At 36.0% G+C, this 22119-nt stretch overlaps 1 protein-coding gene across 2 annotated transcripts in view; it reads left to right on the top strand.

Moving 5' to 3' along the window:
- Positions 1–22119, top strand: part of PXDN (peroxidasin) — an 82373-nt gene that overhangs the window by 26540 nt on the left and 33714 nt on the right. The window contains exons 3-10 of one of the 2 annotated variants that reach the window (XM_082757301.1): positions 98–169; positions 7585–7656; positions 14179–14250; positions 14726–14797; positions 16079–16248; positions 17471–17588; positions 20612–20781; positions 21281–21553. In XM_082757301.1, the coding sequence (XP_082613427.1) occupies positions 98–169; positions 7585–7656; positions 14179–14250; positions 14726–14797; positions 16079–16248; positions 17471–17588; positions 20612–20781; positions 21281–21553 (1019 nt within the window). The remainder of the gene's footprint in view (positions 1–97; positions 170–7584; positions 7657–14178; positions 14251–14725; positions 14798–16078; positions 16249–17470; positions 17589–20611; positions 20782–21280; positions 21554–22119) is intronic. The other variant, XM_082757302.1, reaches the window with a different exon arrangement.

Here is a 22119-nt window from a genome sequence, read left to right as displayed (position 1 = left end):
ATTTCTTTTACGTTTTCATGCTACATTTACACCATTACACATTTTTTCATACCGTTCTTGTATGCTAAAATATTTTTTTCTTTATTTCTTTTCATAGGCTTCTAAACAACAATCAAATTAAAAGAATACCTAGTGGGGCATTTGGAGACCTTGAAAATCTGAAATATCTGTAAGTTAAATGAATATCACTTTTTTGTATCAATACATAACTGAACTTCTTTATTGGGAAGCGTTTTAATCTGATATTGAGTTTTAATCTGATTTACTATCTAAGGTGATAAACTGCTTTGAAAATTAGTGAAATTAACTTATGGGGCAGGGACAACTGTGAACCCATTTCTGTAAGTAGGTGATTTGAAATTTTCTAGACTTCAACATCTGTTTGTATGCAGTAGATTTTGAAAGACTTACTAGTTGCTATTAACTATATGTAACTTAGAAATAAGAGAAAAGTCAAACAAAATGAAAAACTACCTATATGATTGACCACAAGGTTTATGTCTTCAGGCAACCTGTTTATTTTGAGAATAAAATATTAAATAAATAAATTATTTTAACAGACTTATCAAGTGTATTAATTATCCAGATAAGCAAAGAGCACCCCAGATTTCCTGGTCTCATTTTTATATGTGTTGTCTTGCAGCAATAAACCTGTGTACTCTCCATAGAAATGGAGGAAAGAGGATATTGAACAGAGCATCCCTAATAAATTACTAAAGTTCATGATGATCCGTTATTTTTACAAGACATGTTTGTGTGGTGAATCTGGTGCTTTGTAAGTTGAGATACAAATTATCTAGTAGTGGAGTACTTAAAGTCTCCTAATTCAGGATGTCTAGGTTTCTTTCCATAGCCAGCAGCTATGCAGAAGTAGCTGTTCTAATTATTAGAATAATCTGTTCAAACTAGTTCATTATTTTCACATGCTTGTTTTTGCAAAGCTGTAGTAAATCTGAGATAAAACTGAACTATGCTCTCCATTCAGTTTAATAAAAGACTGAAAAGAGTTAACTATATTATAATATGCTTGATTTCATATACTTATAATACTGTGTATTAAATGATACCTACATTGCTAAGAGGAAGATTTCTTCTCTTCCTCTTCACTGTAAGATTTGAAAACAAAGTTAAATGTGGTAGTTCACTGAATTACAGTGAGCTCTTCTTTAAATCATTGCCCATTTTTAAAAAATAGACTTTAAGAGTATGTTTTTGCCTATTTTGTTGGCTGTGATATAAATGGACTGTACAGCTGTAGCATTATAAAAGTGCTGGTACTGAACAGATATCAGCACAGAAGGCTCAAATGTACGAAATGAATACAGTTTAGCTGTGAAAAGTTCAGTTGAGTAAGCACATGCTAAGTGTATTCTATGGAACAAAGGAAACAAAACAGACTTTTTCCCAATACAATCAACTGAAGTAGAAATTAGGGGGAGAGACTATATTATTTCCACAAAGTTATAATATTGTTTGGAATCTAATATTATGTAGCCAAATCATCCAGAATAATTGTGGGTTTGGGTAGCATGATCCTATGAATATTTGTATAAGAACACAACTTGTATTCTTCTATTTCATAAAATGATATTATTAGCCCATGGTGTTACATGTGTCTTTATGAGAACTGAAGTACTGGGTGGCAGATGGTTTTGAAAATTTGGGCTTCACAGGCTCTAAAAAGTCTGTCATTTCTCAATGGTTTTGATTTAGTGAAATATATTTATTAACACTTACATACATTTATATAAGTATGTATAAAATAGTTGCAAATATATACTGCTATATAAAATATGCAAGTATAAAACATAATACAGCATATATAATAAAAATTTAGTAAGCCAATCTATAAGAGACATCAGGGCCCATTCCTGTGTGTTTACTGCAGATCAGTTTTAGCTTTCAGACAAAACTTTTCCAAGGAAATCTCAAATAAGCCTCAGAATTGTCAACTGCTTTTTTGTACTATTCATTTCTAAAACTGAGCTTATAGCTTTATGAGGTGTGCCTATTTTCAGAATTATCTGTCTGAAGAAAAAATTGTAAAAGTTGGTCTTTAAATTATAAAAACAAAACTATTTACATACGATTTTGGATGCTTATTTTTTTAGGATTATTTGCTTTCTTTTTCTTGATGTACTTGAATTTTTTACAGTTATATAAACATGTTCTGAAGTTCTATAAGCCTAAGTTTTTCATGATCTTGCTGTGCTGTTTGTGGTAATAATTTGTCTGAATCCATATACACGAAGTTGGAAAGTAATATATGTCATTATCCTTGTTTTGCTATGAAACCAAGAGGTTTGTTTCTGCCTTTCTGCCATTCTTATTTCATTTACCTTAGTATTGGCAATCTGGTTCCTTAGAAAGAATGAAAAAAGCATTATTAGCTTGGACCTCATCCATAATATAGTTTTTTTCTGCACTTTAGTAATTCTGTATAATGTTTTCATTCCCCCTTCTGCAAAGGACAATGTAAACACTACTGTATAAAATAAACTTCTATAAAGTTGTATTAATATGAGCAAAACAATTGGTAATGTTTGTAATTTGTTGCTGCTACATATACAAGCATGTTGTTCCATGATGTATACGGTACACTGAATATATTTAATTGACTTCCTCTGACTTGTTCAGTTTACTGAACAACTTTATGCTTATTCAGTTAACTGAGTTAGTTATTATTGGAAGAGGAGAAAGAAAAATTACCCAGCCTTTTAACATAGCTATAGGCAGGTTTATGGAAACTGTGTAAGATCCTTCATGATCCTGAAAGTCAACAGCTTATTCTCCAAGACAGGGGACAATTGGGAATTAAAGGAATATGCTTTTGACGTATGAGATGTTAGAAGATCTGCAATCAGTAGTGGTAAGAGTGAGGTTAAGACAAAAAAAGGAAATGATTTGGGGAGGAGATATGGAAAAATGTAAAATATAGGTTAGCAATTACAAAGAACTTTTCAGGTAAAGAGAATGTATTTTACTGAGCAGTAAACTAGAAGCTAGTGTGAAGGAAGTGATAGAAATCATAGAATCATAGAATGGTTTGAGTTGGAAAGGACCTTAAAGATCACTTGGTTCCAACCCTCTGCTATGGGCATAGACACCTTGAACACTAGACCAGGCTGCTCAAAGCCCTATCCAACCTGGCCTTGAACACTTCCAGGGATGGGGCATCCACAGCTCCTCTGGGCAACCTGTTCCAGTGTCTCACCACCCTCACAGTAAAGGATTTCTTCCTAATTATCTAATCTAAAACTACCCTCTTTTAGTTTAGAACCATTACCCCTTGTCCTATCACTACAATCCCTGAAAAAGAGCCCCTCCCCAGCTTTCCTGTAGGCCTCACTTAAGGACTGGAAGGCCACTATAAGGCCTCCCCCAAGCCTTCCCTTCCCCTGAAAAACCCCAACTCCCTCAGCCCTTCTTCATAGGAGAGGTTCTCCAGCTGTCTAATCATCTTTGTGGCCCTTCTCCAGACTCCTAATACTTCCTTGTCCTTCTTATGCTGGAGGTCCCAGAGCTGGGTGCAGGACTCCAAGAGCAGAGTGTGGGGGGGGGAATCACCTCTCTCACCCTGCTGGCCACAGTTCTTTTGATGTAGCCCAGGATACACTTGGATTTCTGGGCTGCAAGCACACGCTGCTGGCTCATGTTGAGCTTCTCATCAGTCAACATCCCCAGGTCCTTCTCATCCGGGCTGTTCTCAGTCCATTCTCAAGTTGTATTTGTGCTTGGGATTTGCCCAGTCCAGATGCAGGACCTTGCACTTGGCCTTGTTGAACCTCATGAAGTTTGCACAGGCCCACCTCTCAAGCCTGTCCAGGTCCCTCTGGATGTCATCCCTTCCCTCCAGCACGTTGACAGTTTGGTGTCATCAGTAAACTTGCTGAGGGTGCACTCAATTTCACTGTCAATGTCACTGACAAATATGTTAAACAGCATCTGTTCCAGTACTAACCCCCGAGGAACACCACTCCTCACTGATCTCCACCTGGACACTAAGCTGTTGACCACAACTCTTTGACTTGACCATCCAGCCAATTTCTTACCCACGTAGTGGTCCATCTGTCAAGTCCATGTCTCTCCAATTTAGAGATAAGGATATCATGGGGGACAGTTTCAAAAATAAAAATGGAGAATAAAAACTATTTTGGCAACAATGTTGAGGCATGTTCATTTAATAAAAAATGAAAAGGTCAGAAATCAGACATGACAAAGTTGCACTATGCAAATAGTAAATGGGAGTTGAGACTGCATGGAACATATCAGTTTTGGAAATACCAAGAGGGAACATGCAGTGAGATTTGTTTTGCGTTTGGTGAATGAAGCAATAGTGCAAAATAGAAGATCCATTGTAGGATTGCCAAACTGCAGATTCGCTTACCTCACCCTTCCCAAAATCACACTACGTCACATGTGCTTCTGTGCCTTCTGCCATTTTTGCTGTCACGGTCGTGTACTTTTTCTCTTCAACACCTCCTGTTATTTGTGATCTCATTTCTCTGCATTTCATGCTGACATGACTTTTTAGATAGTCCATAAAAAATATTTTTTTCTCATAAATCTAACAGATTTAAACAAACAAACAAAAGCACTATTTTTTTTTCTAATTTTTTGATAACTGATTACCTATTTGTTTGTTCATTTCCCAAGTCTATGACCAGTAATTAGCCACTATCAGCCTTGTTTGAATTTCTGTAAAGAGCTATTTTTTTGTGAACCCTTCTGAAAATACTAGTAATTGCCAGAAAATAATTTAATATCCATATAGAAGATATTCCCTTGTCATCTTAATTCACTGTTTGTTCATCCTCTAAAGAACTCCAATGATTTAGTTGTATTAGTCAATCTTTTAGGTAAATCAAATAATAAATGACTTTGTGCCTAATATTACTTTAGATCACTTTTCTGCTAGTGTGATAAAAAAATAATAATAATACATTTTATTTTATTTTATTTTATTTTTGAATTAAAATTAGTGCAATGTTTGCAAAGTTTCCTGCTTAGACAAAGCAGCATTTTAGAAAGACAAATATTTTTTGAGTTGCATTTTGTTTTCTGCCACCTCTCTCCTCATTTCCTCATTAGGTTAGTCTATTTTTTGTCTTTCTGTTAATACTTTCAGGGAAACATATACACAACTAAATCAAAGTGTGGTTATTGTATGTCACAGGACATAGATACTTTTTTGTAGCCTTGGTGTTGCTGAGGTTTCTCTGTGGTTGGGGAACATGCTGGACTGAGGTCAGTTGACCGTCCTGAATTTGAGGGTTTTCTGATCAACATGGAAAAAAAATGTAGTTTAAAGCTGAATCCTGAATAAAGTCCCACCACTAGGGCTTGGTAAGAGCTCCAAATGTGGACAAAAAAGTTCCCGACACTGTGGTGCTAAATGTCTGAAAAACTGCAAAGCCATTTTCTCAGTCTTTCACTAACTGCCCCTTATTCTTCACTCTGCCTTACTTGGTCTCCAGAAAAATAAATAAAAATTGCAGCAGTGATTCTAATAAAAGTTTTTTTTTGTTTTGTTTTGTTTTGTTTTGTTTTGGGGGGGGGGAGGGATTCAGTTTCATTCTATTTCTTGAATAAAATTTGTCAAATTCAAATGCAAAATGCAAATGTCAAGATGCCTTAAGATGTCAAGGCATCTAAAATAAGTCTTGTTCCTGTTTCTGATCAGAAGTTTAGGACTCAGAGGAATAAGGAATTTCCAAACTGCTAGACAGAGTGTATTATGAACGGTAAATAGCACTTCGGCTGTTCAGTCATTGAAATTTTCTAATCGGTGAGAAGAAATTGTGTATTTAAAATACTCACTGGAGAAAAAGGTAGGAATTTAATATTGAATAGACAGGAAAATTAAACAGATACAAAATCATAATGACTATGCAATATTACTGACACTCAGATGAGTTGGTAAATCTCACACTAGTCTAAACACACATTTGAATGAAAGGTTATGAAAGATTTTTGGTTTAGTTTCTCTGCATTTTTTTTTTTTTTCCCAAATAGAAGAAAAACTAATCCCACATCCAAAATAAGCCTGATACACTTATTCTCTTTCTTTTCAAATTATTTTTTATTTTTTATAGGCATTTCAGTTGATGGTATTATTTTTTCTGGTTTAATTTGTTCTGAATTTTGGACATTTTTAAAACCTCACAATTTTTTGCTTGATAGTTATTCTGTCATTGGAGGAGCTGTACTTTTTTTGTTAAGGTGCATGTCTATGGTAATGGAGAACTCTTGAATTCTTGAGGACTATTGATTTATTATTGTGTTCAGACCTTGTCAAGTGGAAAACTTAAGACTCAAGGGAAAGACACTATATCATCCCCCAAAGTTGTCTTGAGGTACCATCAGATGCCTACAACTTTATTTCTTGTTAAGGACTATTGTAAAGTTTTGGCCTTCAAGTCGGTGTAAAAGCTGTCACCAGCTCCAGCAGGGCAAGTATTTTATCTGTTGCTTTAATCATAGAATGGCCTGAGTTGGAAGGGACCTTAAAGATCATCTAGTTCCAAAGAAGTTTTCGGTGTTTCTAGTAAGTAACCAAAAGCCAAACAATAGAAAAGCCAAACACACTACTAATAAAGCTAATAAAGCCATTTGTGGTACCAAGTCTCGTCATCCCTTTTTCATAGACATCCATGCCTGATTAACTCAATTTCAAACCATTTGTTTGAATTGTGAGGAAGTTCTTACTGAGAACCTGTTCTTAACCTAACACAAAAAGAGAGTGGCAGAAACTCCCCATGCAGAAACTGAAGTTATCAGCTAAACTGTGTGATTTTTCTCAAACATATTCGCTAAACCATCTGTCCTTAATGTTAAAAGCTTAATGAACTTCAGCACATACACTGATCCATCCAGAACCAGTGGACTTTTTCTGTGGAAAAATTATGGATATCACTTGTGAACATACTGGTACTCTGCATATGTTTATTCTGTTTATATTATCAATGGCAACCTAAAGTCCATCTTTTATAAATGATAAAACAAATATGCAATCCTGTTTTATTGATGCAATAGCAATCTTCTGAATTGTACTTTTTTCTTTTGTAATTATTCAAAAGGTGACACAGATGGAGTTATCGAAATTCTCACTGTTCTCTAAATTGAGTCAAAAGACAAATTCCATCATAACATGAATATTTGTACCAGTACTCATATGAAATGTTTTAAAGAAAACAAGAGGCCAGTGGCAACCCTGGTGTGTTTTGGAAAAGGCAGCCTGATGCAATTCTGCCCCATTAAATTTAATTTATTTTGACTTTTGGCAAGCCTACCAAGAAACTGAGGGGCAAAGAAGCAGTAAGTAATAACAGTGAGAACTGGGAAGCCAAAGACCATGTGGGTGACAGCCTACAAGGCCCCAGACTTTTGTTTTTCCTGGCAAACATTTGGGATGAATTCTCAAGGACAAAGTATTTTTATGTGTATGTGTTTAGTTTTTGTTTTGTATTTTTTTTCCTAATATGTAGTGGAAAAACTGTCTTCATGTGTCAACTTAATTCTTCTTTTCCACCTTCATGTAGCTCTTGTTTGTGTACTAATATTACTGATTGTTTCTTGTTTCAGCTATTTGTACAAGAATGAAATCCAGTCAATTGACAGGCAAGCATTTAAAGGACTTGCCTCTCTAGAACAACTGTAAGTGCCTTTTCTCTTCTGTGCTGTCATCTCCATGGTTCCCCTGCAGAGGAAAAGTGCACGTTCTGATCCATACATCCTGCCTGCATGCTTTGCATGTCTGCCTTCAATGGGTTGTTAGTCAGAGAGCCCCGTAATCACCTGCATGTGGACATGTGGAAAAACAAAATTGATCTCTGTGTCAAATTCCTCATTTCTGTGTTTGTCTTTTTTTTTTTTTTTTTTTTTTTTTTTGGGGGATTTGCATTCCCTGTGTCCCTATACATTATGAAATAGCTTTGACAAAGAAAGAGCACAATTGTGGAAAATGTTGAAAACTAATGTGTATTGCTTAGAGAAAAATTTTCATTTCATTTCTGTAGGTTTTTTAACATTGCAATTCCTTTGACTACAGCAGTTACTTTGTTTTTTACTGTAACTAAAGCTGAATTGGTCTATTGAAGTTTATCTCAGTATTGTTGTATTTTATAAACAATTAGAGATTTTAAAATTAAGACCTTACTATTATTGATACATGTTAATGATTGCCATATACAGATGTTTAGAAAGTAAGAAAGTTCATTGTTTGTAATGCAGTTGTTTCAGTAATCTTTGTCTTCTAGCTTGATTAGTCTTACACTTTTTCCTCTATAATGACTGAAGATAAATCTCTGCTGAAAATGAAAATGCAGGCAGTAGCATTACAAGAACTGACTGTATTGGTTCTGTTAGGTTTAACTATGTTTTGTTTTATAAACAGAAAGCATTAGTATGCATGATGGTAATGTTTAGAAAAACAGAAGGAGACAGAAATGCATCGCTATTTCAGAATCCGACTGCCAAATAACAATTCTAAACTGACGAGTCTTGTAGCACGTGAATTTTGGGGGCTGAAAATCTCTTCTACTATGATATGTACCAGTTTCCTTCGTAGTATAAACCTCTAACAGACGTTAGTGGACATAGTGTGTAAAATAATACTTCAGATGGTGTACAAATCATGGAAGCTCATTTTAGAAGGCAGTTGATGCCTTTTGAAGGAAGAGCATCTGCACAAAACAAAAGTGATGATTATAAAACATATATAAATGTCATTTGTTCCCTTAACGCCTTTCTCTTCCTCTTCCTCCTGCTCTAGAAATGATTACTACAGCATATTGACAGCAACTGGTAGGGCTTAGTTGCATGCTAATAGCAATTCTTGTTTTCTGTGTAGAATTTTAAACACTGAGGTATATTTATTGAATCACTTCAATGTTACTCTACATAAAATCAAATTTTAAACAAAGTTAGAGTCTCGTAAATAGGTCCTGGCTGTACAAGATCTGCTTTATCACATTATCTTTGGAAAGATACTGTGTTCACAAGACCAAACAACACCTTCCCAATTTCTCCAGCTTCACCTTGGGACTGTGTCAGTTCTTCAGTATGACATTTCCAAGTTGCAGGCTACTGTGACCTGCACAAAAAATGTCAAAAGACATTTTGCAACCTGCATGCACTGGCTCAGCCAAACGTTCTTTTCCTTTCTTGCTCAGGTTCTCAGAGGAGAGGTTGTGGCTCCACACCTCAGGAGAACACACTTGTTTCACAGTAATTTCCTGTGCTCCAATGAAACAGAATGAAACTGACCGTTGATTTTTTTTAATTAATATAATTATACTTTTTTTTTCATTCTTCAGTAGTAATACTGGAGAGAAACTGTATGTACAGTTTGATTTAAGAGGACTGTTGCATGTATAAGGGAAGAAAAAGAAAAGCGGCCGCAAATACTGCTGCTGGCAGTATCCCACTAAACCTCCACGACAGAATTCTTTGCTGCTGATGTAGTAGAAATATCTTTTTCCTTGGAAATTTCTGCCAGGACAATAAGATCTTTGAATCAGACCTTGAAATTCACTTGTGGTAGAATAAATTTTGAGAACACTTGGCATTTTTTTGGGTGCTTGAACACACTGAGAACTTGAGCCATGCATATTTGGTTGCCTAACTCTTCAGCCATTGCAGAGTGTGGAGGGAGAAAGACATTTGTTTAAAAGTGATTACTTAGGACCAGTTTAGACCCTTCTCAACCTGCAGGATGTATGTTTGGGTCTGAAAAATATGACATAAACTTGCAGGAAATCTGTATTTTTTGGAGCAGCAGAATGAAGTCAGCCAGGGTGCCTGAAAGGAAACCAAAGCTGCCTCTCTATGCCTACATCACTAGTGCATAGACCTCTAGTCATAGACCACTGATTCCCACCTGAAACGTCACAAATACCTGCCTTGGGAGGTTACGAGTTTTTGGTATTGGATTGTAAATTTGAGCTCTAAGTTCAGTCTGTTCCCAAATGCATGTACTTGTTAGTTGGCTTTCCTGCTATACTTTCAATATCTCATTTAAGACATTTTCATGATACAACATGCTTTCTCTGCAGTCCTCAGCTAGTGGGAGTCCCAGATATTCACAGAATTATTTAAATGTTTATTCTTAGTGGAATATTAATTTCTCATTTTCTTTTAACTTTCACATTAACATACTATTTTTGTTCTTTGTAAGATGTTGCTAGAATTATGCTGCAGATTGTATTCATATATACATGTCTTTGGGGAAATTAACATATAAAATTGTTATCTTACATGCAGTGATGCAGCTTCTTCTATTTATTTTATGTATTTCCCTCAATTCAATTTTCAGTTGGTGTCAAAAGCCGCTATGATTTTTTAAAAGTTTTATATTACAACGAGTTCCTGCTTGTTGCATAAACGTGAGGTTTTATGTAGATTTAACACAGTGGAGCTTGATTAATGTCTTGATGTACTGCTAAAATGCTTATGGTAGGGAAAACGAGATAAATAAAGTAAAATAAAATAATTTGAGAGAGGGTTATGTGAAGTACAGTAACTATTATTCTACAATAAGATTAGCTGGGGTCATGCATTGTAAATGGCTGGATTCTTGCCTTATTTTGAATGTCTTTAAGTAACAGATTCAATAATCTCCTTAAGCATTCTGTTTGAGTACTTTATACCATTATTGTAATGTCTAATCTGAATCTCTGTCCTTGTGGTTTAAGCTGTTAATTCTTGTCATATGCCTGAGAGGGGCAAGAAAATCTGTTTGTTCATTCTCTTTCAAATAATCAAAATGGCAAACAAGCTGTTTATTTAGAACATAATTGATATGTTACTGATGAGTTTTAAGTACTTTCCAAAGAAGTGGCTATACTATTGGAAATGAACAGTTGGCATATATGGTAAAAGTAATCCTCTACAATAATATTATGAAGGAAGATAGGATCTGAAATTTACTCCTATGGAAGAAGAGAAATGCCACCAATATTGAATTTAAAGTACAGTTCATCCTCCAAGGTTAATGATAACAAAGAAAAAAAAAAAAAATCTGTGCTGTGCTTATTTGATCAAATCTTTATTTTCCTCTAGGTGTTTCTTTTTTTTTTTTTCTTTAAATATTTCCTTTCCTTCTGTTTCCTACTTGATAACAAATTCAGAATTAAAAAAAAAAAAAAAGGAAAACACAAAAATCTTTAAAAACTAGTCTTGCATGCTTTTTCTTTTAATTTGCAGTATGAAAGCATTTTAATACCAAATTCATTCCATCATACTGCTTTTTTTTCAAGTGCTTGTTACACTTTGAATATAAAAGATGTCTATAAAGACATGACAATGTGAGATTATTTCTTGAATATGATTACATTCTGGATGAATTTCCAGTCCCAAGAAATTCTTATATTAATTAAAAAATAAAATCCATTAAAAAAAAAAAAAAGCATTACTGTGGTTCATACAAAAAAAGAATGTAAGTAAACTAAATGATAAAATGTGAGTTAAGAGTAGATCATGCAGCCAGGATTTTTTTTTTCTTTTTTATTGTACTTATAATGTGTGACCTATAATACAGTCTAGTTTCTGCCACTATTTTTTTGCAGTTACATTTGTTGTCTACATACTTAACACCTCATTCTGTTCATAAATAGCCTGAGACCTCAAAAAAGGCTGAGACCTTTAAAAGCTTGCAAAGCCCTGCTTAAGTAGGCATATAAGCAGTTCAGAGCATTCCCTAGCTGAGCTTCATTATTTGATTTTTGTGCTACTGCAGTCAGCATGGTTTCTGATGAGGTAAAGTTGACGGTTACAATGTGTTCCAGTGCCTTGATCACTGCAATTGTATCTGTGATGATCTGAGGGTATAAACAAGGCAAGGTTTGTAACAGAGGTATTGTTTTAATTAAACTGATTAATTTGGTTGGAAAAAATAAATGAGTTTTCATGCACAAAAGCTATCCTTTACATCTTTAATTATTGTTGACTGGAATACTGAACAGCAGTTAGGAGGTGTTGCTTTGGGTTTAATTAAATATGTGTCACTTAAACAGTCTGAGAGAGGTGCCCTCTCTTTTTCTGTCTTTGCTAATATCACTTCTGATTTGTAGACCTGGGGAAGGTACTTCACTGGTGCTTCAGTGTGCCTGTTTTCCCCACCTTTATTAGTTAGTTCTAGTTAGAGGTATTGCTCATGCATACAAATCTTGCTTTGTTAGCGCCAAAGAAATACAAGAGATACTTGAATGATAAAAATGCAAAGACAATTAACTATGTTAAAACAGGGGGGAAAAAAAGAAAAAAAAAAAACAAAACAAAACACACAAAAAAAAACAAACAAACGAACAAAAACAAACAAACAAACAAAAAAAAACACCCTGCTCTCTGTACAGGAAAAAAATGGTGCCTGGAATATTTTTTTTTTTTTTTTTTTTTTATCCAAAAGCAAAGCTGCTTTAGAAGAAGCCACAATTCCTGCTGCTGTCTAGCTGTGAGCTGCTGGTGCGGTGGAGGTGGGAGAGCAGTGCCTTGAGGCTTAGGCACCGTCCCTGTCCCATCAGCCTTTCTGCAGGACTGGAACTAGCCAGGGTCACTCTTCTCTCCACTCTTGACTTGAATGAAGTTTGCAGGAGGTCGCTGCCTTTGAGATGTCTGTCTTTTTAATTTAGATGAAGCTGGCCAGTATTTTCAAAACGGAGCTGAAGACTGGCAGGCACAGCATGATTACACATTTCTTGTTTCTTTATGCAAACATGATCAAAATCTGTTGATGATCCGTGGCCACACGTTGCACTGGCAGTAAGCAGGCTTGACACTCCGATGTGTCTGATCACATCCGTGCCGCTTTATTGGCTTTTTTATTTTATTTTTCCTGCCATCCCCATTCACTGCTGCCTGGCATCGCTCACTGGCTTGTGCTCTGGCCGTGCTGCTGGCAGGGAGCTGGGAGGCTGCCAGGCACGTGCCTGGCGTCAGCACGCCACGCGTCTTCCAGCCTGTGCCGGAACGAGAGCATCCACGGCCATCTCCTCTGGGCCTTGCACTGTGCAGCCGTGCAGCTCAGGTCAGGGAGCAGAGCAGTACAAGGGAGCTCCCATGGCCGCCTTCTTCCTACTTTTTGTGCTGTGGGATTGTTTATTTATTTATTTTTCAGAAGATTGGGTGGTCTGAGATTTTCTCTCTGTTTTGAAGTGATGGGCTTTATCATTCTTTAGCCAATGGTGATTGCTACGTATACAATCTCTCCAGATGTTCCAAGTTTGTCAGAGGTAGCAGTCAGACAGGAAACTTTTAGAGGATACATTTGGTTATAATAAGGATCCGAAGTCTATAAATAATTCTCACAATTCCATCAATTCATTTTTGTTCTCTCCTCTGCAAAGCTGTGGGGTATCTACACAGCTCAGTCCTCACAGCCAGGACTGGTATGAGCCTGCCTTTGAAGTCCTTTTTGCCATACCAGTTGCAGGTTAATAATCTGGTTGATTACCCCATTCCATTAAACTCTTTCCATGTTATCGGATTAATAGCTGTATGTATTGATTGCTGTATAATATTAAGAGCTTACATGAGCATCAACAGAGCATCAACCAGAGCACAGCTGTGGTGGTTAATTGTACACTAGTTGCTAGGAACCCTTTCTCTAGGACTGATTCAGGTTTTATGCTATGATTTATTTATTTATTTTTTTTGTCTTTTGAGCTGTTGAGAGACCTAGTAGCTTTAAATGCTTTAAATTCATAGCATTCTCACCATCTTGAAATTTTCAATGTATTCTTTATTATTGAAATTTATACATTATTCTACTGGAAACTGTAAATATCTTTAAAAAGAATATGCAACATTTCCCTATTAAAATACTATTTTCTTCATATATGCAAGGATGCATAGTCATGCATACCAGACTTTGCAAAAGAGTGCTCAAAGTAGTATCTCCAAAATCTCCAAAGTAAAAGTCATCAGACAGTTTTTTTGCAAGTATATGTGCACACACACACATGATATATAGCAGTGTTTAAACTTTCTTGCTAGTGTCTTCCTGTATTTTTCATTTTCTAGTACAGAGTTCAGGTGATATCAAAAGAAGGTTAGGCCACTGCATCATGGTCATCATTTAGATGTGTAAAACATGTAAACAGTAGCAAAATGCTTTATAATATTTTGCCTTTGTTAAGGAAACTGTTTCAGCATTTTTCTTTTTATTTGACATATTTTCAGGTATCTGCACTTTAATCAAATAGAAACGTTGGAACCTGAGTCCTTTACCCATCTTCCAAAACTTGAAAGGCTGTAAGTTTGTTTACCTTGGGGTAAGATGCAGAAGAGTCACCTTGCTTCTTTGAATAAAATCAAATGTTCAAAATCAGAAAATAATGTTCTTATCATCCTGTAAATTATTTCTAGGCTAAAAATTTTATTTTAACTGTTAAGTAACTTTTTTCCAATAAAATCTTTTCAGGCTTACCTTAGCAGAATGACTTTTTTTTTTTTTTTTTTTTTGAGTTGCTCATTTGAATGCTTTTGAACTCCATATTAGTTTTTTAGTTGTTTTATCATTCTATGGCTTCTTTTCTCCCATATGGGATCAACAAATATACCTTAGAAATTAGGTAAAAATTAGCAGTCAGTGAATTGCTGGAAAAGGTTTTTAAAAAAATTCTAAAATTATTTTCCATTAATTAACTTTAAGAATAATATAAATAAAATGTGTACATGTCAAAATCTGAATTATTACATGCATATTTCTTTGTTTTTTTTTTGACAGATTTTTGCATAACAACAGAATAGCTCATTTGATTCCTGGAACATTTAGTCACTTAGAATCTATGAAGAGACTGTAAGTAAATTGAACTATTATCAAACTAAAGAAAGTTTGAATAATCTAATTATAGCGTATCTCATCTTGCAAAGTTTATCTTTTTTGACAAGGTTTTTTGTTATGGAAGTATTTTAAATATTAAATCATTTTTCCTAAACAGTGCTGCAGTTGTTTACTTACATAGAGTGAGACCATTGCTTCATATCCTGCCATCTCTAGTGACTAATTCCTTTTGTTTGTTTACTGTCTTCAAATTATGTGTAGACGTATGGTCTTGTTCACTATCAGAACTTTGTTATGTAGACTAAATAATATACAAAACAGCTCCTTCCTTTTTACCCTCTTGTCTATGTCTTACTAGGTTATCCTTACATGATGTATCTGATTATTTGGATATTTTCTTTTGATTGCTTTTCTAATATATTATTAAATATAATATAATCTTTATGTTTATATATTTATACAGTACAAATATATATATATTATATATATATAATATTACATATATTATATATTTATAAATATATTATAAATACATATATATATGTATATTATAATATATATTATATATTTATAATATAGTGAAAATATATTAGTCAATATATTAGTCAAAATAATCAAAAAGGTAACTACCCCCAAATATACACTAAAGTCACTTTGTCATGCAATTTTTATTCCAGTGTTTACATATTTAATGGTACATATATTTAATGGTACAGATTACCATACTTGTGGGTTTTTTTGTTTTTTTTTGTTTTTTTCCTACAGGGCCTTCCACTAGAAAGCACAATGTCCCACATAGTAACTAGAAAAAGTCAACAGAATTTATGGATCTTGTTATAGGCTCCTGTTGCAGGAGGTTACTAACTGAACTCAATGAGCAACTTATTAAGCTTAGCACTTAAATAAAACTGTGGGTCTTTGTCTCAGTTACATTACCAACAAAATGGAAAGTTGTAAAAAAGTCAAGTTAACTGATCCTTTTGCATGAATAAGTATTAAGCAGGAAAAAAATGGGGGGAGAATTGTATATGCTGCTTATTTTAGGAAGGTTTGTACAACATCTGAATAAGTTCAGTTTTTTTCACTGAATGTGGAGTTAGAAAAGAAGTCTTGTTCATATGCTTGCTAGGTTGAACACAGTTCTACCCGTGCAGTAAAAATTATATGCACTTTTGTAATAAAGACTGCCAGAATGCATACAAGCGAGTGACCACCAACTGCATTCAAGATTGCCTTCTGTCTGTAAATAGCCCAAGCTTGCTAATAAGATCGGTGGCCACTTCTTGTTTTATGCAGGCGTTTGGATTCAAACGCTCTTCACTGCGACTGTGAAATCCTGTGGCTAGCGGAGCTGCTGAAGACGTATGCGGAGTCAGGAAATGCCCAGGCAGCCGCTACCTGCGAGTATCCACGAAGGATCCAGGGACGATCAGTGGCCACGATAACACCAGAGGAACTTAACTGTGGTGGGTTTGCCACTTCGTGCTGACTTCTTTAATGTGTTAAACACACCCAGACTTAGAATTTGTTCTTCTGTTCTCTTTGGTAACACTGACTACTTCTGGTTAATATTGAGTATTTCCAGAACTCTCTCTGTGTTCCTTCCCGGTCTTTTGTCTTCTTCCTACAGAATTGGTCATTTTTATCCCTGAGCCTATATTTAATGAAACAAGTATAATGAAACATGTGTTTGGAGTTTGTCATTAAGAAACTAAATGTGACTATCCAGAAGAAGTTTATTTTTCCTTTTTATATTTCAGATTTGATTGTCAACTAGCGTCTTTGGTATTATGTTAAAGTTGTCGGTGTCCCATATTCACTTTTACATAAAGGAGAAGGAATGAAAACAAATATAATTGCTTCTAATTTCAGAGAATTCATTGTTAAAACTCTTGCTGACTTTGTTAGGTTAGGTCACTGGATTTCTTTTACAATCGTCTGTATTTATTGGGTTATATGCCCTATATGGGCACTGAAATCCTCTGTCACTGCAGGATTAATGGACACCCCAGGGCTCAGGCCTCAGCACCTCTCCTTTTCTGAATCCATAAAGCAGGTTTTCCACCGTGCAATGGGTGTTTGCCTCAGAAGATATAAAATAACTAATTGACCTTTTATTTATATGTTGGGTATAATTCTGATCAGGGGAATTATAATCATAAGTGTCTACAGTGTTCTTGGAAAATATAGTAAAAGGGGATTTGGTGCGAGAATAATTCACATGGCATCCTCCCAACTCTCTGCACATCTAAGCAGCCTGAATATGGAAACTGCAGGAAGCAAGCTGGACGAATTATTCTGTAGGAGGTAGGTTAGGCACTGATACTAATCTAGAGGAAGTTATTTTAAATGGCACTTGTGCTTGCTGCTTTAAAGTTTGTTCCTCATAAGCAAATTGAGCCTTTGTTCAAATAAATAAAACAGCTACTTTAGAACCTGATACAAATTTGCACAATCTATTTCCAGTCTGCTAAAAGTTCCTAGGAAACAGTGGAGGTCAGAAAGGCAGCCGTCACTTTTACATGAAGAAAACTCTGTTTAATCCTGATTAAGCTTATAAATATTTTAATTTAAAACATTTGTGGAAAATATTTTTCTACAAGGTATATAGAAAAAAATATTTATTTACCATTCTTTAGTAGTGTTGAAACAAGTAAGGATTCCTTATACATTTTATTTTTGATACAGAGAGGCCAAGAATTACATCAGAGCCTCAGGATGTGGACGTTACCTCAGGGAATACAGTGTACTTCACTTGCAGAGCTGAAGGCAATCCTAAACCAGAAATTATCTGGCTTCGAAACAAGTAAGTTTAAAAGAGGAATAGAGAAACTTGATGTAAGTATGTTTGTCCGTGTGTGTGTACATTTCTGGGTGCATGGCCATATACATTACATGCTAACATATGGAATAGTAACAGCAGAAACATATTATAATAAAAAGAAGTATATGGAGTAATAATGGCCCAGATCTGTTTTATTAGTAATTCTAAACTCTTAAGAACTGATGATTTTAGAAAGTCCTAATTTATGACTACTTATATATAATACTATTGGTAAGTTTTTCAACTGTAGTTATACATACAAAGTTGCTCACAACTGTAAAACTGTAAATCACTTACATGTAAGTACCAGAGAATCCAACAAGGAGTTGTCACACATGTGGTTTGTGGGCTTAGCTGGTGTTTGCATATGCTGCCTAGGTCTGTTTATATTACATTTTGAGGCAGAGCGATAGCTGCTTTTTTAAAGGGCTCCAGCTGGAGAAGAGTTAGATTTCAGAGGCTTCCTTGAACCCCACCTCCAAAGCAGTAAACTTTCATCTGAGCTGTAGCTCATCCTACAAAAGGGGATATCAGTCCCAAGGCAGGCAAGTGCCTATGTCACAGGATTATTTGGGGTAATTCTGGTTAGAGGGAACCTCAGCAGATTTCTAGTGCAGCCTTCTGCTCAAGGCAAGGACAGCTACAAGAACACCCCAGGTTGCTCAGGGCTATATCATTTGGGTCTTAAAAACCACCAAGGCTGGAGATGGCACAAGTTCATTGGGCAACCTGCTCAAATGCTTCTCCTTGTTTAGGAGGGTAGGGTCTATAAAGGATGTGTGTCCCTTGGGAGCCAATGAGCCACCCTGGCTGCTTGAGCAAGCAGATCCCAGCTTGCTCCAGCAGAGCCACGCACATCATAGCTGAACTAGCCACACAGCAGCACATCATCTCCCCAAAACTGACCTGAATTTACAGCGGGCACATTATTTGTGAGTTTACCACCAGCTTAATCAGACTTTGGCTGAGTAATTCTCTTACACAAATGAAGAACTTGATCTGGAAAACAAATTCTTTAACGTTATATATTAATAAGGGAACCATTTTAGTTTGTTAGTTGTTGATAGAATGGAACAACATAGAGTCCTGTTTCTGTAGCTTTAGGCTGATTTCAGTAAGATCCCTGCGTGAGGCAAGGGTAGAGCATTTATGGAGTATGCAAAGAACAGAGCCTTAAACTTGGATGGTGTAATTATTTCATTAAAATTTTCTTTGGCTTATGTACTTTTTATAATAAACAAAGAAAACTTATTCGGAATACACATATGAAAGAGTTTTAAGAGGAAATTTGAGCTTGGGGTGTGGGATTATTGATTCTGGCTTGTTTCCTGGCTGCATGAATGAGAGAAAACTCTTTGCAAGGTAGTTGAATATGGCAAGATCAGTCAAAAGGCATTAACCTATTGAGCAATTGCTGAATGCTGAGTAGATCAGCAATCACACAGAATCACAGAATCATTAAGGTTGGAAAAGACCTCCAAGATCATCTGGTCCAACTATCACCCTATCACCAATAATACCCACTAAATCACATCCCTAATCACGACTTCCAACCTTTCCTTTAACACCACCAGGGACCAGAGACTCCACCACCTCCCTGGGCAACTTGTTCCAATTTCTAGCCACTCTTTCTGAGAAGAAATATCTCCTAATTTCCAACCTGAACCTCCCCTAGCACAACTGGAGGCCATTCCCTCTAGTCCTATCACTAGTTACCTGTGAGAGGAGGCCAACCCCCAGCTCCCCACAACTATTTTCAGGTAGTTGTAGAGAGCAATAAGGTCTCCCCTGAGCCTCCTCTTCCCCAGTCTAAACAAGCCCAATTCCATCAGCCACTCCTCATAGGACTTGTGTTCCAGGCCCTTCACCAGCTTCGTAGCCCTTCTCTGGACACGCTCCAGGACCTCGATGTCCTTCTTGTACTGAGGAGCCCAAAGCTGAACACAAGTACTCAAGGTGCGGCCTCACCAGAGCTGAGTACAGGGAGATGATCACCTCCCCGGTCCTGCTGGATACACTATTCCTGATACAAGCCAGGATGCTGTTGGCCTTTTTGGCCACCTGGGCACACTGCTGGCTCATGTTCAAGCAAGCATCAACCAACACCCCCAGATCCTTTTCCTCTTCACAGCTTTCCAGCCAGTCTGCCTCAAGCCTGTAGCATTGCATGGGGTAGTTGTGTACAAATTGCAGGACCTGGCTTTTAGCCACATTGGACTTCATCCCATTGGCCTCTGCCCATCAAAAAACTTTTCCCTGACCGGGAATCGAACCCGGGCCGCGGCGGTGAGAGCGCCGAATCCTAACCACTAGACCACCAGGGAGGGATGGGGTGCATAAATAATTGCTCAACATTTTGTACACAAAGGGTGGGCTCCTCATCCCACTTCTGTGCTTTCCTCATCATGTGAGGGATGAAGTGAGAAACATTTCCTTCAATAAAATGCACTAAATATACTTACATCGTATCACAGAAATGTTGTACCCATGATATAGCACAATGAGCTAATTTTAATTTACATTTCAAGCCAAAGCAAATTACAATCATGTTCGCAAGTGCTCCTTGAAAAATCCAGAGAGACCTTGGCACCAGAAATTTAAGCAACTAACTCCTCTTCTAGTAGAATGTATTTTGAGTATTGAACTTAGTATACTTCCAGTGGAAACATTTGAAATCAATTTACTGGTTAGAACAGCTTGTATTCTTAAAAGAGAATGAGACCAGGTATTTTGTCTTTTTTTTTCCCCCATAAGCTTTTACTCATAAAAATATTTTGGCTTTTCATTTTGAAGGTGTAATACTTGCATAAGCAAAATCGATTCATTTTTTGTTTGTACTCTTCTTCTCTTTAGGAGAAAACTAAAAGTTCTATTATTTTACATAACACGGTAAAGCTTACTTTTTTCCCATATATTTTGGGTAATATATTTAAGTTTTTATTATTTTACAGTTTTCTGTGCTCATGATTTAAAGGTTTAACTCCAGCAGATTCTTTTCTTCACAGTAATGAGCTCAGTATGAAAGAAGATTCCCGTCTAAACTTGCTAGATGATGGCACCTTAATGATTCAGAATACTCAAGAAACAGACCAGGGCATTTACCAGTGCATGGCAAAAAATGTGGCTGGAGAAGTGAAAACTCAGGAAGTTACTCTTAGATACTTTGGATCACCAGGTAAAAAAAAAAACAAAGTCTGGATTTTGCATTTCTAAAGAGAATTGTTTTCTTAATAAGATTGCTAAAAATAAGATGTATTGCTTCTTGTATCTTCTTGACATTGACAAATTTTGTTTGTATACTCACCACCAGGCGAACTTAAAATGTCATTTAAATGTATACATGCCGTTGGGAAAAAATACTTAGTAATTTCTTTCTTTTTGAGCACCCCATAGCACCTTTTAGCCAGATTGTTTTCTGGGTCTCAGTGTCTACGTCTCTAAACATCAGTAAATGAGGATATGATTAATAATTGTTTTAAAGGGGGGGCGGGGGTAAGGAAAAAAGATTAGGATTAAAGCAAGCAGAGTTTGCACCAAGATTAGAGGTACATTGGAACAGAGCTATTATTAAAATAGAAAACCAAAACAACTTGGTTCCCCAAACTATTGCAATATTCAGCCAAATTAGTACTCTCAGCTAAAAGTCATATTTAGGCATTGTTATTTTCTCACAGCCAGGCCAAGTTTTGTGATTCACCCACAAAATACAGAGGTATTAGTTGGAGAGAGTGTTACCTTGGAGTGCAGTGCAACTGGGCACCCTCAGCCACGAATTACATGGACCAAAGGTGACAGAACCCCTTTACCAAGTGACCCTCGCATCACGATAACTCCATCAGGAGGACTTTACATACAAAATGTGAAGCAGGAGGACAGCGGAGAGTATACCTGTTTTGCAACTAACAGCATAGATAATATCCATGCAACTGCATACATCATAGTCCAAGGTGAGTATTACTTGCAGTGACATGCTGTAAAACATATTATGAAGAGTATATTACTTCAAGTATTAATTTTTTTTTTTTGGAATTGCCATAGCCAAACTAAAACCGTAAGGATTTTTTCTTTTAATTACACTATATAACCATAGTAATGTTGCTGTATATTTCACCCAGAGTAAGACAATATTCTGAAAGTTAAATTCCATTGATTATTTACTGAAGTTAACATTTGTGTTTTGAAATGCTTATAGTTTTGTTTGCTGGTATGAATAAAACATGCAATGTTTTAATTTTTTTGCCAGTTTGCTGGTATGAATAAAACATGCAATCTCCAGTTTGTGTACTTTTTTTCTGTAACAAGTAGCAGTCCTAGAGTTTAGGATTTATACCAGGAGTACTAGACTGGAGTTTCGAGTATAGATCCATGGTACCTTTCCCTTGTAGATAGCCAGGTGAATGTGGGCACATTTTCTGAGTTTCATGGAAACAGTCACTCTACCAGCTGAGGCGTTTCTGCGAAGTGAAAGTCAGAGAATTCCTAATGAATTGTGACCACAATAACTTTGGTATTG

This window comes from Aythya marila (assembly GCF_965140915.1).
Source record: "Aythya marila genome assembly, chromosome: 3".
NCBI classification, from domain to species: Eukaryota; Metazoa; Chordata; class Aves; order Anseriformes; family Anatidae; genus Aythya; species Aythya marila.
Note: the sequence above shows the minus strand (reverse complement) of the source record. Positions and strands in the feature narration are given on the sequence as shown.